The sequence below is a fragment of the Microtus pennsylvanicus genome, chromosome 13 (assembly GCF_037038515.1).
Source record: "Microtus pennsylvanicus isolate mMicPen1 chromosome 13, mMicPen1.hap1, whole genome shotgun sequence".
Classification (NCBI taxonomy): domain Eukaryota; kingdom Metazoa; phylum Chordata; class Mammalia; order Rodentia; family Cricetidae; genus Microtus; species Microtus pennsylvanicus.
The window spans coordinates 20,826,754-20,841,711 of NC_134591.1; the positions used below are offsets into that span (position 1 = coordinate 20,826,754).

Here is a 14,958-nt window from a genome sequence, read left to right on the forward strand (position 1 = left end):
CTGAGAATTAGACATGTTTATTTTGTTAGTTTTTCACACAGCACTAGATACAGTACATTCAATCTGCTACTTCATTACAGAGATTCGTCAGCACCAGGTGATGGTTTACATTACACAGAATCATAGTGGTTGTTAAAATGCATACATATTTGGGTCGTTTTAAAAATAGATATACAAATAAATGTTACTCAGTTTGTTTTGACCTCTGCAGAGAAGGAGAGGAGATGATTAATGCCAGAACTTAAGATTTGTTAAAATCTTAGTAAAAATACACTCTGTATTCTTAAAAGATCAAGTATCAGAAAGTTTTGAAAAGTTATATTCCACTGAGCTGCACGTATGCCCTTGCATGTAGGAAATTCCTGAGTGGGCATTCAAGTTAGAGGAGAGGGGCTGGGGACAGTCGGGTCGCACCTCCTTATGTCCTTCCTGGCTACTCCATCTCCAGCCATTCCTATTCAACCCCAACAGTCACGCCATGCCCGGCATCTAAGCCTGCCTGAATTCATATGTTCAGACCTGATTTCTCAATTTGGCAAAGCTTTTATGATCAGGAAAATTTCAAAATGGTCTATTCCTAGTTGATTTTTAAAAATCAAATAATTCTCTATGCTAACCATCTGCAATTACAGCCATACCATTTTCGTGGCAGGAGAGTATAGGAAACTGGCCATGCCAACCAGATTGAGCATGGTTGGCAGTTTTCTATTCCCAGCTTTAAATAGCATATGCACCTTTAGAATGAATCCCTCACTCTCTGAACTGGGGGGTCCAACCTCTTCCCTTCACCCCGAATCCCACCTCTGCATAGTACAGAAGCCAATGGATCACAAGGAACCAGGCTGGAGCCAGAGAGGCGGAAGGGTTTGGCCTGTTTGGGTTAAACACTAAAGGATCCTTATATTCCACATATCTTTGCATTTTACTATCTACAGAGGACTCTAGACCTCTGAGGTAACAGCGTCCAACTCTGCAATTACATCCGGATTTCAGTAAGAGACAGAATGTCTGAGTCTGATCCTAACCTCTTTAGGTAAAATTGTCTATGAATTGAAACTTTGATAAATGAGCAGAAATGAGGCAAGCCTGTCATGTTTTATATCCAGAAACTGGAAAGACTTTCTTAAACCATTTTTAGTGTCTCTAACACTAGAGATATTATTATTCTATTTAAAAAGTCTGCCCTAAAGCTCTAGTCTACATGAACACCTCATTTAATTCTAAAGTTACACTGGTGCTCGTATGACGGGCTATATTTGGCACAACCATATTTTTCAGTGATCATTAAAAAAGAAACGTTTTAATACACATTTCAAAAAGGACATTCTGACTTCCTATAATTAACCCCGGGCTCCAGAAGGGATTGTTGAGAGAGCCACAGCATGGCTCATTGTTACACAAACATTTCTCTCAACTAAGTTTATAAATTAATAAGGTCCCTTCTATTAGAGAACCTAGTTAGCAGAGCATCTCTGCAAATATTACACATTTAAAAGCTCAAAGGCACATCAAAGTTCTTTCCAACACTGTGAGTTTCCAAAGGTTCTGGCTCCAGTATTGGTTTTCTTTGTTCACAAGCATAGTTCATGGGGATGCTTCTGAGGGAGGGGTATTTTTCTTCTGTGTGCCAACCAGTATGCATATTTACTCCTCATTCCAAGGGTCCTTTAAAAATATTAATCAGCATAGTAAATGGAGAGGGAGATACTGCTATTTCAAAATTCACATGGCCTTGGAAGGCAGGGAAACTCAATATTTAACAAAGAAATGGTGCAATGCCATGACTTCTTTGGGACAGAGCATGTTTCGTGAGTTGAATGGTTCACTCTCTCCAGTAGAGGCAGGCCCCTGCCTCCACCTCACTAGACCTGTGCAGTTGAGCATCCTCCTGAAAGACTCTTCTATTCAAAAGAGGGCCCCCTTGTCTCCCCACAGCCTCTAATTTTAAGTTTCACATTAAAAGAGCTCAAAGATACAAACCACCCCTCGGCATTCAATCCTGGGTGACTGGAGATGCACTCAGACTCTGGTAGAAGCACCTGCAATAGTGCTCTTTCTGGATGGACTCATTTGAGGCCTAGAAACAAAAGTATCTACGGTCCATGTAAATCTGTACTGCCTGAGAGTTGGCATAGGAAAGAATATGAATCTTCTAGAAGAAACAAATATTACTGCTGATAATACCACAGTTGTTTATTTAGAAAAATACCGAGATACATAAATTGTATCTCATCTTGAAAGACACATTCATCCATCTGCCTTCCTGGGACTGTTGATCTAGCTTCCATGTTTACTTGATAGACTCACAAAGACACACCTAGCCAGCCACAAAAATGCATTTCTACTGAGTAGTATATATAGATCTTGTAATCGAAAGGTGAGAAATCTCAGGTTACATTTGGAGTTTCCTTGAGCACACAAAATTGTGGGCCTTGCCTTTACTACAGTTCTTTGATTGCCATTGTCCTCTTTTGTGAACCAAAACACAGCTCTTCCCAGGCTTTGGGTGCTGAGGGGGTCCTCTCTTCCAGTTGGTGAAAGCAACAGGTTCACCTCCAATCCACTCCCAGTGGCCAGTGCGGGCTTGGTTCTTCAAACCTAGTGTGAGGTAAGAAAACACGCCAAGTATTCTTATTACATTCAAACTTAGGTACCGTGGCTATCATATTTCTTTTCTTCTACTCCCCTTTCAGTACTGGATTGAATTTATGTCTTTACACATGCAAGGCAAGTGCTCTACCCGTGGGCTAGGTCTCCTACCCTCCTCTCCTATGTTTCACTCTTTGAGTGTGGTCTTAGTAGTTCCCCAGCTAGTCTTGAACACACAGTCTTCCTACATCAGACCTCCAAAAATAGCTGTAATTAGAGATGCGTACCACCAAACTGCCTTAGTCTATAGTACTAAGTGCAGTTATAAAAATGTGAGTCCCAGTTCTAGATCCAGGAGTAGAATTTGGGGATACAACACGACACATTTAGGAGTATTGGACTTTGGTGCCAAGCAGATTCTGTCCTCTGGGTAGGTAGGTTACTCACCCTTTCTGTCTTTTAGTTTTCTTGTCTAAAGAATGAGCATAAACACAATCTATACAACTTTGTTGAAGATGAACTATGATAGCCCATGTAAAACTCTTACCCTAAACAAAGAACTCCAGGCAACTAAAGAATGCTGAGAGCGGGAGAGGCAGCCTTCCCAGGGAGGATGCCCTCGACTGGTTATCTAACACCAATTAGTCAAACCTGAATTCATACACACAAGTTAATGTTGTACGGACTGAGCAGGTTGTATTTGTATATTCAAATTTATATCATTATGCAATTATATAATTGTAATAATATATATAATTAAAGAAATAGAGGCCATGAATTTGAGAAAGAGCAGGTCGGGGGTAGGAGAGTATTGTGCAGTGGTTCTCAGCCTTCCTAATGCTTGCCCCTTTAAGACAGGTCCTCATGTTGTGGTGACCCCAACCATAAAATTATTTCATCGCTATGTCATAACTGTACTTTTAATATTGTAAATATCTGGTTTTTGATGGTCTTAGACAACCCCTGTGAAAAGGTTATTCAATTCCTAAAGGGTCACAACCTACTGTGTTAGAGGGGAGAAAGGGAAGGGGGGAGATGATAGAATCATGTTCTAAGATTTTTTTAAAAAAACTTTTTAACATATCTTAATGTCTACTTAATGGCAGCTGTTACTATTTTTGAATTTATATTTACTTTTATGTGTATAAGTATTTTACCTACATGTAGGTCTGAGAATCATGCATGTGCACTGCCAGAAGAAGGCATAAAGTCCTCTGGAAATGGAATTACAGAGAGTTGTGAGCTGCCATATGGGTGCTGGGAACCAATGCCAGCTCCTCTGCAAGGGCAGTCAGTGTTCTAAGCTGCTGAGTCATCTCTCCAGCCCCAGAAGCTATGATCGTCCCTGCCACCTACCCACAAAACTCCTGTCCCAGGGAAACAGAGATTTTGCTGCCCATTATTCTTTCTTTCTGTTCTTTAAAAGCCTTTGTTGTCATTTGAATAAAATGCCTGGGCTTATAGGGACTGGCACGATTGGGAGGTGTGGCCTTGTTGGAGTGGGTGTGGCACTGTTGGAGGAAGTGTGTCACTGGAGGTGGGCTTTGAGCCCTCAGTTCAAGCCATGCCCAGAGTGGCATTCTCTCTTCCTGCTGCCTGCAGATCTAGATGGAGGACTCTCAGCTCCTTCTCCAGCAGCATGTCTGCCTGCACACTGCCATGTCCTGCCATGATGAAAATGGACTAACACTCTGAAACTGTAAGCCAGTACCAGCTAAATGATTTTCATTATAAGAATTGCTGTGGCCATGGTGTCTCTTCAGAGCAATAGAAATCCTAAAATAACCTTCACTTTCATTCAGAAGATGTTTCATTCTGCTACAATTCCAATAAAAATCCATTTTTCTCCCCTTGCCACTCTACTCCCATTGGAAATTTCTGGAAAATAAGATTCTAATATTCTAATAAGCATTCTAATAGTCGAATATTAGATTCTAATATTCTACTAAGTATCTGTAACACTTAAGGAAGCATATCTCCTAATTGTCCTAATAGAAATTTTAAAAAGAAAAAGTACAAGAAAGGAACTCTGTGTAATGGCAGCACAGCCTGAAATCTTGCCACTCAGTCTTGATCATGACAAAGGTTCTGGCTACCAGCATGCTTCCTTCCTCCACTAAAACTACAGCCAGGAACACCCTGTCCTGCCCTGGATTACCTCCTGGGATTATCGATCAGATAACACGTGCCTCTGTGAACACAAAGCCTTAGAATCATTATGGATGCACAGACCACTCTTAGGCCATGTCTGAATCTGAAGACGCAGTGAAGCTTACAGGGAAAAAATGAGAACCAGAGAGTCGCTTGATGACTGTTACCCCGCACACACTGCCTCTCAGAGGACTCTGATGTGCCCTGAGAATTCTGCCTCTGACATAAACTGTAAAGATTTGTTGTAACTATCAAAATCAGGAAAAAAATTATTAAAAATCGGAAAATTCGAGGATTAAGATTCAAAGTACATAAAATTGTTGATTAGTGGTAAATTATTTCCAAAGTTATCATGCAACTCTACTTATACATACAAATTCTACTTGCACATAAATTTCTTTTTTTTATTCTAAACTAGCCCACGTCTCATAAAGCTACGCACCTGCTTTTTCACTTAGTACCTGGTCACAAACACAATGTAATATCTGTCATCTATAACAATATAGTATATAATTGTTGAGCCAGTTAATATATACATAAGTTTTGTTACAGCTTTACTAGCTAATGTAAGGACAATAAGTATTAACTGTGCCCTCACATAGGCATGTTATAATCTAATTTACTCCATTTATATATATTACTAAATTCTTAAATTTTAGAAACACTATTGTATTAAATTTTTTATTTATCAGTCTAACTACATCCCTAGTTATTTCTTTGAAATAGATGTACAAGAATGAAAGTAGTCCTCCAAAGAGCCAAAAAGTCTAAAGTTTTTTTTCTTGCTGTTAGGTATTGAACCCAGGGTCTTGTACATGCTCAAAATATGCCCTGTCATTGGACCGTACTCCTGGCCGTGAGACGGTTTTATCTGACTGACCAGCTAACTATTGCAAGCCATCAGTGGAAGGGCGGGGCAGGTATCAGTTTCTTTGCTGTTTGAGTGCTTGCTCCCTGCTCAGCAGAATGCAGACACTTACCTATCCAGAAGGACTTTCGTCCACTGATATCCCATAACCACTGCATATGCCTCCGGGAGAAGACGGTCACAAGGTTGCCCTGATACCTGCACACACACAGATGAAAACAAGGATCTCAGCACCAGGGGGTATACATTGCTGCTCATACGATGTGCATAATAGAAATAGAAAGGAAATTAATGAATACTCAGAAAATGCTTTCGATATTTTAGTACTCGGCTTAGCTTTGATTAGTCTGTGGGGTAAGGGATAGGCAACACCAAGGGAAGCAGCGTCATATTATATAGCTCTATGTACATCACAGTTCAAGGTAATTAGAATATCTTTTTGGAAGTTAATAACTGTCTGCTTGTAAAGACTAATTAGATTAAGTACTTAGTATGAAAATATTATAAAAGTTATCATCCCCTCCTCCTCCTTGGAGACAGGGTCTCATGTAACCCAGGCTAGCCCCAAACTCCACACATAGCCAAAGATAACTAAGATTAAACTTCTGATCCTCTTACAGAAGTTTTTTCCTAGCTGGTATACATTTGATAGTCATGGCTTAATTTGACCAGTAAGGTATCCTGATTTTCTTCCCTGATAAGATGACTGGAAGTCTAAATTGTGAACTTGACATGTTTCCTCAAATAACCCAATAAACATGGCCCTTCTGATAGCTCAGTGAAATGAGACTAGGTCCATTGTCAACCCTCATCCACTTTATAGAGATGAGAGAAGCTTTTCCAGCTGGTACACACCATTCTCCCTCAGAACAGACTTCTCCATGAAGTCCACTAGCTGAGCGAATCCTGGAAGCAGGAGTCTATTACCTGAATTCCCCAGAGAGCTTACTTAAAGCTCGTTAAAAACACTCCGATCAAAGCTGGTAGGTTATTTTCTTCTTGAAAAGGGAAGAAATGGGTTCGAAGAAGAAGCGGTTCGTAACTAATGTATGCACATAACCTATCATGGCGGCACGTTGTGTCCTGTAGAAATGCATGTATTACAACTCACAATACTTAAGGAGGAATTTAAAATGTTAAGGGCTGGTGAGATTGCCCAGAGGATAATGCCATGCCTGGTGACTTCAGGCCTGGGGTCCGCATCATGGAGGGAGGGACCGACTGTCTTCCACGCTGCACCCTGACTTCCACGTGTGCATCACAGCGCTCAGGCACCACATGTCCATAGATGAAGGGGGGCAAAATGTCATTTTAAAAAAAATTAACTCAAACGACAAGAAAATAAATCACAATGATTTTTCTTGCCTGATATACATTTGTTGACACGAAATAAAATAGCAACACATATGGAGTTAAATAATTGCGCGACTAAACTTTGCTCATTTTGCCTATCTTTCCAAAATTCGGTAACTATAATTTGTTTTTTAATGATTTTTCCTTCCACTAACACAGGATTTGCTGTTCTGTAATTCAACGGTGTCTTACAGGCCTCCTGAGATCTGTAAGACTGCAGGAGAGCTTCAGGCTGCTGGACTGGAGCTTTATGACTTGGTTTTGAACTCATTCTTTACTGCTGGCTCGTGCCTGACAGTCACAGCCGAAGCAATGAGACATCTTCTCATATCCAGTGTGGTCATTCTTTGTGCTCTGGGCTCAGGACACACGGTATTCAGCTTGTGCTAGACAGACTTGGGCTATCCCATCACTGTGGAGTGCTGGACTAAGTAAGAATGGGGGAGGCAGGATCCACTTTCGGCTTGGCACCTCTGTCTCCTACCTGGTAATTTTCTTACCAAATGCCACCAACCTCGCAGCCATCACTGGGATGGATTTAGGTTTATTTCTGGATGCCTAGCATCTTCCCTGCTTGAAAAAATTTGAAGATATCTTTAAAGCAGACTTTACAAAATGCATTTCAGTTGCTTAAATACAGTTCTAGTTTTCTGTTTAACTCTCCAAAAAAAATGAGAAGTTCCCCTACAAAAACAAAGGACCAGACAGAAAAAATAGCTATGTCTCACCTATGCAAAATATTAAAGCCACGATTCACAAAACAAATGTTTTGGCATGTGCATGGTGGCTTTAAGTAAAATAAAAAATGAATAATAAATAAATAAATAAATAAATAAATAAAATTTTCCTGTTCATGTCACTCAAATACTTAGAAAATACGGTAGATACTCTCTGTGTAGACATGTGTGTTTATAGATATAAGATTGAAAAATATAGGTAACACATATAAGTAAAAACATTCAGAAACTCTAAAATGGAAAGGATTCAATGTCCAAGAGTAGAAAGAGAGGCTTTACTTTTTCTGGCTATAAAAACAAACATCTACTTCTTCAAAAGATTTTGCATAAGTCACGAAATTTCAGGGCAACTCTTTAAGGAGAGGCCAGCAGGGGTTCCAGACGCTCCTGTGGGACCGGGAAATAGCACCATAGATAATGGTCTGTAATAATAGAATTACCAAATGTACAATGACTGCCTTAGGAAATGAGCAGATGAGATTACAATATGTAAATTCAAGAAATGCCTAATCTAGCAGTCTGGCTCCTTTGGGTTAGAAAAATAATAAAACACCACTGGAGAGGCAAAGAGATGGGAGATAAAGATTGCGCTGAGTTAGTAATCTGATTAGGGACAAGGGATAACATACAATTTACTGTTCTCATTGAAACACAGACATTGTAAATGCCCCTCTGGAAATAAAAAAAAAATGTCAGACACATACCAAGGAGAGACCATGGAAACAGCACAGTATAAGATGACGGTCCCTCAAGCCCAATCAAAACACATTCTGTTTGTGTACTAAGTCTAACAGTAGAATCTAAAGCCATTTGCTAAACTATCCCATGATAAAGTAAAGCTTCAGGTGACAGAATGTAAATGTGTGACTTTAACTTAACAAACGTGACTGACGGTCCCTAGAGAAGTACCCAGTTTCAAGCCAGCAAGGCTGGTGAACAAGAGCAGAGGGATTCAGAAAGTATGGAGTGAAGAAGGCCGAAGGCCCAGGCTGAGACTAGAGCTGAAGGGAGACGGGCTCAGAGACAGCTTGGCTGGAGAGGGGCCTTACTACCCCCTAATGTTCCTCCTGAAATCATATAACTTGTTCAAATCCCCAGTGGCCTTTTTAAAAGTGACTGAAACCAATGTACATCTCTAATCATTTTCCTTGTCTTTCTGAAATCAAACACTTGCTAAAGTACCACGCAAATAAGATGTGTAGCATTTGAACTACCATTGGAAGTGCAGAGGCTTTCAGTGTTACCTGAATGTCACATCACCTTACCTGCCCTCGAATACCATCAAAGACGGTATTTGATAAACTACTTAGTTTCCCAGTCAATAAGATAACGTGCAACTTGACTTCATTTCATTGCTAGTTAGGTACTTTCTTAAAATATGTTCCTAAAACTATTCCCTAAGACCAGAATGTACTAAATAACTTGGAAATAATTTGGACAACGGTGGCTCTGAAGCTACTTATGAAATCATGTTTGAGCTTATTAGTGCAATCACTCTGACTCCCTTGAGCCACCAGGGAAGACAGACATTTTTCAGGATAAAAATCTTTCATTTACAGTATTCCCAAATGTCAATCATGTTCTGCTATATGTAATCAACAGATAGTACTGGAAACTCATATTTATGGCCCGAGGAATTCTTAAATTGACTTATAGTAAAATATGAACTCAGTAAGTGCTAAATACAGGCACTTAAATTCTGAAATATCTACGTTCTTAATAGAGCTTTATGAGAAAGAGATTTGGGAAAGGCATGATCTGAAGTCTGTACAACATTACTAATGTAAAATGCATTTGTTGTGTAAGGACAATTGTACTGAGCTATGCCGCCTAGTCCCTAAGGAATAAGGAGTTAAGGAGTGTTGGTCTGCGTGACCAGTGCTAACGGACAGTTTTTGAGGTGTGTTCTAGTCTAGACTTGCTTTATTCCATTACAAAAAGTTAAAACATGAATCTATAAATTCAAAACTTGATTACACTTTGGTTTTCCCCCAAAGGGTTAGTTGGGTTCCATTTTAAAGTTTTATTTCTTTGCTGTGAGAGATACAAGACTTTAAAATACATGCTTGGGAAGGCTTGTGTTAGATTTGCCTAACACCGAGCTAAAATAGACACACTTGTCAATGCATATGTGGTGAGAAAGCCCCTGCACTTTGGCATTCTCTTGAAGAGTGGCGTTCTCTTTCCTTGCCTAGATGACAAAGAGCAATTGATTTTGCTTCTTTAAACCTGCCTTAACATCTTAAATTGTGGGTATTGATACTGGCTCTCCTTGCAGAAGCTACGTATGTTACAGAATTCCGTAAATGACCACGTACAATACGACAGTAAGGTGTCATTGACCAGGCAGTACACAGAACTGGGTCAGGCTAGCCTAGGGCAAGGTGCTGAACACTGAATTGCAGGTGAAGACTTAGGTTAAGTGCCTGGGGAAGTAGACAGGACTCTTAAGTTAATTTCAGCCTTGTGTTTATGATGAACATGAGTAAACCAGAGAGTATTAACAAAACTATGAGGCAACTCTGTAACTAGTAGGCTATTAATCATTAAAAGCTGGCTGCAATAAAAATATAAATTTTTTAAAGGTATTGGGAGACTGACTCAGGGGGACCAACGGGAAGGCATCAACAGTACTACTCCAGGTGGGCAGTATGTTATAAAAAGGATTTGTAATGCTAAGGAATTAGAAGATTATAATTTCAGAATCAAAAATAGATATTCAAATAAGAAAAACACCTGCCTACTTCACACCAACATCTTTGTACGGATGCAAAGACAGTTCCCAGGGCATGTTACCTTTTTCCTCAAGATATGAACAACCCATGATATATATATATGGGATATAGCTCAGTAGTAGAACATGTGACCCGAATTTATCAAGCCCCTGGGTTTCCCCTCCAACACACACACACACACATATAACCGTGGGTGTGCAGGAGGCAACACAGTCACTGAAATCACTTCTGCACAAATATGAAGACCGAGTTCAGATTCCCAGGACCCAAATACAAGCTGGGCATGGTGGCACGTGCCCACAATCCCGGTGCTGCGAAGACCAAGAGACAGGTGGGTCCTTGGCATCTCCTGGCCAGCAACTCTGAGCGAGTCAGAGAGTGCTGGGTTCAGTGACAGATTATATCCAAAATAACTAAAATAGTGACTGAAGAAGAAACCTAACTTTGACTTCTAACCTCCAGAGGCATACACATGCATGCCCTCACCACACCCCAGCAAATAAAGAAATTAGTTTTTAAAAGTAACCCCAAAAGCTTACTGAGAACTGGCTTACTGGGGACTTGCTGCATGCTTTGGGAAGCACTGGGAGGAAATGGCTGAAGTCACAGGTCAGGCTCTGTGGTTGAGAGCTAGCCACAGTTTCGTGGGGATGAACCAATAAAGCAGCTTCCAGGTTTGAGCTTGGGAAATTCCCATTCTGTTTGTCTACATTTTACCAAGAGACCCCTACACCATGACCTTGACAACCCGGACAGCAGGATACATCCACCACCCTCGCTTCTGCCAGTAAGATCCACGCCCCTCTCGATTTGGTAGCATTTTTCTCCTGGTTAGCAGGGAGAGCTTCCAGGTTAACACCCCAGCTCTCTCAAGGAGTAACAGAGCAAGACACTATCCCCTAGATAAACTTCAAATAGCTGTAGGATACCTGGTTGTTTTAATAAAAGGATGTCCAGCTTATTCTTCAGCATGCAGCATGTAGAGTTAACTAATTTTTAAGAGTTAAATGTCTGGATTTATATTCTATTAACAACTTACCAACATATCCCCCAGGCACTGATGAACCTCTATCAAGACTCTATTTATAGTTAAAATATAAAATACACCAGTAACAAAAAAATATGGCTGACTCTCTCAGGTTTTAAATACTTTATTAGCTTTTAAAAAAAAAGTCTAGAAGGAAGGTTGGGTGTGGTGGCACAGCCCTGTAATCTCCGGTTTTCAGGAAGCTGAGGCAGGAGAGTTGAGCCCATGATTTAGAGGCCAGCCTGGGCAACATAGTGAGATTTTTGTCTCAAAAACAAAACAAAACTGACTAGGTAAGTGCCCAGATAGCAGAGAGCTTTATTTAATGTGATGGACTTTGACACAGGTATTACATGCACATAATAGCTATGTCGACCAAGACGAACACTTTCCGTTCCTTGCACTGGAAAAGTTCCTGCTGTTGTTCCTTATCCTCTCACTGTCTGTGAAAACCCTTTGTTATTGAAGCCGCCTAGATTAGATTCTCCTACACGTGTACATGGGATCTCAGTATCCTACTGTGTAAGGCTGTATGAACATTCTGTTTGTTATTTATCCATAATGTACCTACATTGTTGGAGGTTTCAGAGATCCCGTCATAATGTATATAAATGTATTATCTCAGGGATGGAGAAAATAGCTAGTACTTTCATAAATCAATAACAAAATTGACCCAAATTATTATCATTGTGAATAAACATAAAATTATTTTGAATTTTCTAGCATATATTTTAATCTCTTGAAGAAGTAGCTGGGTATAGACTTACTAAGTCACAGGGAACATAACCTTATTTGAAAAACTATCAGACAATGCCACAAAGTGGATGCGACCTCGTGTGGTTCCACATGTAACAACCCAGGAGCGTTTTCTTTGCTTTCCGCCCTTATTGACACTGGTCTTGTCATCTTGTGATTGTTTTTTAATCTTTTAGTGACTGTAAAGTGTTTTCATCTCCTCCTACCTTGTCTCTAACGATGCTGACGATCTTTTTTCACTACCGAGGAACCTACTGTTTATGCTTTTCTTGAGAGGTCTCCACGTCATTTATAAAAGTGTGTTTTAGTCGTGCGTCTGATCTGTGTGCGTTGGTGCACACATGTTCCTACAGGCGTGTGAACGGCAGAGGACAACATTGTGGAGCTGGTTCTCTCTTTCCCCCTTCACACGAGTCAGCCGGCTTTCCTAGGCACCTCGTCACCCTCTCTGCTACTGCCATGATTTCAGTTGTGTTTTCGTTATTCATTTATAGGAGATTTATCCCCTATTCAAGACCTTTATCAGATAGGCGGTTTAAGAACAGCTCTTCCCGAATGTGGTTTACCCTTTCATTTTCCTAATGGTATCTTTAGATGAGCATACCCTTTTAAACTTAATAAAGTATAAGATATGATCAATATTAACTAGAAATTACTGTAGTCTCAGTTTTCAACAAGCATGCATATTAGTGTAATTCCATCGGTTGGATAAAATCCAGGTTATCAAATAAGAAGGTTGGTCAAGGATTGCCACATGTGCATCTTTGAAATCCTTCTGGATCAGATGGATTTTGTCGTCATTCTCTGACCACAAGTCATCTTTTATTGAATGTTACCCAATGAGCCTTTGTCCTACTTGCCTGGCTTTATGGGCACCAAGGCCTCCAACATTGCCAGAGGCAGGATGCCAAGGCCTTTCATTACCCAGTATTTTAAAATCAATGGGCATGGGTGTCTATTATCTGAAGGGTAGGAGGGAGAGAGAAAATATCAGAACCTACAGTGCTGCTGACTCAGGAAAGTTCTTAGACTTTTTCCTTAAAAGATGGAGATAAAAGGAGAAAAGAAAAGAACGTGCACTAGTCTGGCCGTGACAGGAAGACCTCAGCAGACGAAGCACCCACGCCAGCTACAAATCCATTCTGAACCATGGACTCCCCTTCGCCTCCTTAGACCAAGCCGGACAGACTTTAGGTAATACTTATTTCAGTGACTGATGCAGGCCTATGGTTCCATGTGAAAATAAAGAAAGCATCAGGCCATGTGACAAAGGGGTCCTTACTGTTCTCTGCAAGCTCGGGTAGCAGTGGTCCAGGTGCCTTTCCTCTGTGTGACCAAGGTGTGGCAATAGCCTGAGTGAAGACGCCATCCAGCTGGGCAGGATCTGTCCTCCAGGCCCTGCAAAACAATTGTCAGTGTTCACATCTGAATGGACTTGATAATCTGGAGTCGGCATCCTCCCTTGAACGGGGCAGAGGCAGACTTCATTGCAATTTCCCATCTGAGGAGACAAAAGGCTTCCTACAGAAATCACCACCGAAGTCAGAGATAGTTCAGTTTTATAGCACTGACATTTCGATAATTAAACAAAATTGACTGATTTACTATTATATTTTGGATCTTAAAAACCCACTTTGTAGCATTTTTTTTTCTCACGGCTTTCCAGCTGTAGTAACAACAGACAAAGCCTGGGTTAAGAATCACATGACAAACCGCTCTGCAAGCTCATCACATGGCATATCGTTGGCTACCCCACCAGTGCCCCCACCTTGGTTTGGGGGCTCCAGGCTTTCCAGGTGGTCCCATCACATAGATACAATCTGTGGGTGCCTTCCTCAAAATGAAACAGTCCCTTTAATGCCACAGAGCAATTCTTTGGAAACGAGGGCAGCTGACCCTGTAGGGACAAGCGGTAGTTTAGAATTGATTTAACGTAAGTTAATAACACACGACTACATCGTCTGCAGGGCAGCGTCTGTGTTGAGCAAGCCATCCCCAAACGCGGTCCATTTTGTGAATTAAGAGTGGTTATGGCCCAGACTGTCAGCTAGAAGGCAAACAGGAAGGGGAGAATCCCATACCTGTCTGGGGAAGTGTGAGCCGGCTGGGGATTCCACCTTATCAGCTAGAGGCAGTTCTGCCACCTGGATTGTCTTCTGTGGCTGCCTAATGACGGATAGTTTGGCCTTTCTTTTGTGAGCAGAGAAATCGTCACCGTCTAGTTTCAATATGCCGTGATACTTGAGGAAACCAACAAACAAAAACAATGAGAAAAACAAACAAACATCAAGACAGCAAACAAAAACTTTGTTCTGATAATGAGGATTTAAAGAATCGTATCAAGTCAAAGAGGCAAAAGGATTTTTCTTGATCACCCAATCTTCTAAAGCAAATTTCAGAAAGAAATTCAGATAAGTAGACTAAGAGAAAAGATATATCAATCTCACAAACGTTTCCATCCGTGGAGATGACGTTTAGCAATGCTCTATGCTTACATTGTAGATGGTGTCTGTTCCATTGCTACAAACGGAGGAAGGGTGGACCTGAAATCGACAAAGGAAAGAATGCACACAAAGCTGACTTAAAAACAATGAGCAGTCTACTCTGTCAAGGCCCTGTAACAACTGAAATTTTAAAAGAGTATTTCCTAAGATTTTTTTTCATGCCAAGTTCAATAGAATTTTCTAAAGCATCATGTCTAACCACATCTCACTGTTGTGTTGACTTCTGCACCCACTCTAC

General features: G+C 40.7%; 1 protein-coding gene across 1 annotated transcript in view; it reads right to left on the reverse strand.

The window, feature by feature from the left end:
* Frem1 (FRAS1 related extracellular matrix 1) overlaps window positions 1-14,958 on the reverse strand; it is a 126,119-nt gene continuing 111,161 nt past the window's right edge. The window contains exons 31-36 of the mRNA XM_075946037.1: window positions 14,712-14,759; window positions 14,298-14,456; window positions 13,985-14,113; window positions 13,499-13,614; window positions 5,721-5,806; window positions 1-2,598 (exon numbers count right to left, since the gene is read on the reverse strand). Of these exons, the coding sequence (XP_075802152.1) occupies window positions 2,393-2,598; window positions 5,721-5,806; window positions 13,499-13,614; window positions 13,985-14,113; window positions 14,298-14,456; window positions 14,712-14,759 (744 nt within the window). The 3' untranslated portion in view covers window positions 1-2,392. The remainder of the gene's footprint in view (window positions 2,599-5,720; window positions 5,807-13,498; window positions 13,615-13,984; window positions 14,114-14,297; window positions 14,457-14,711; window positions 14,760-14,958) is intronic.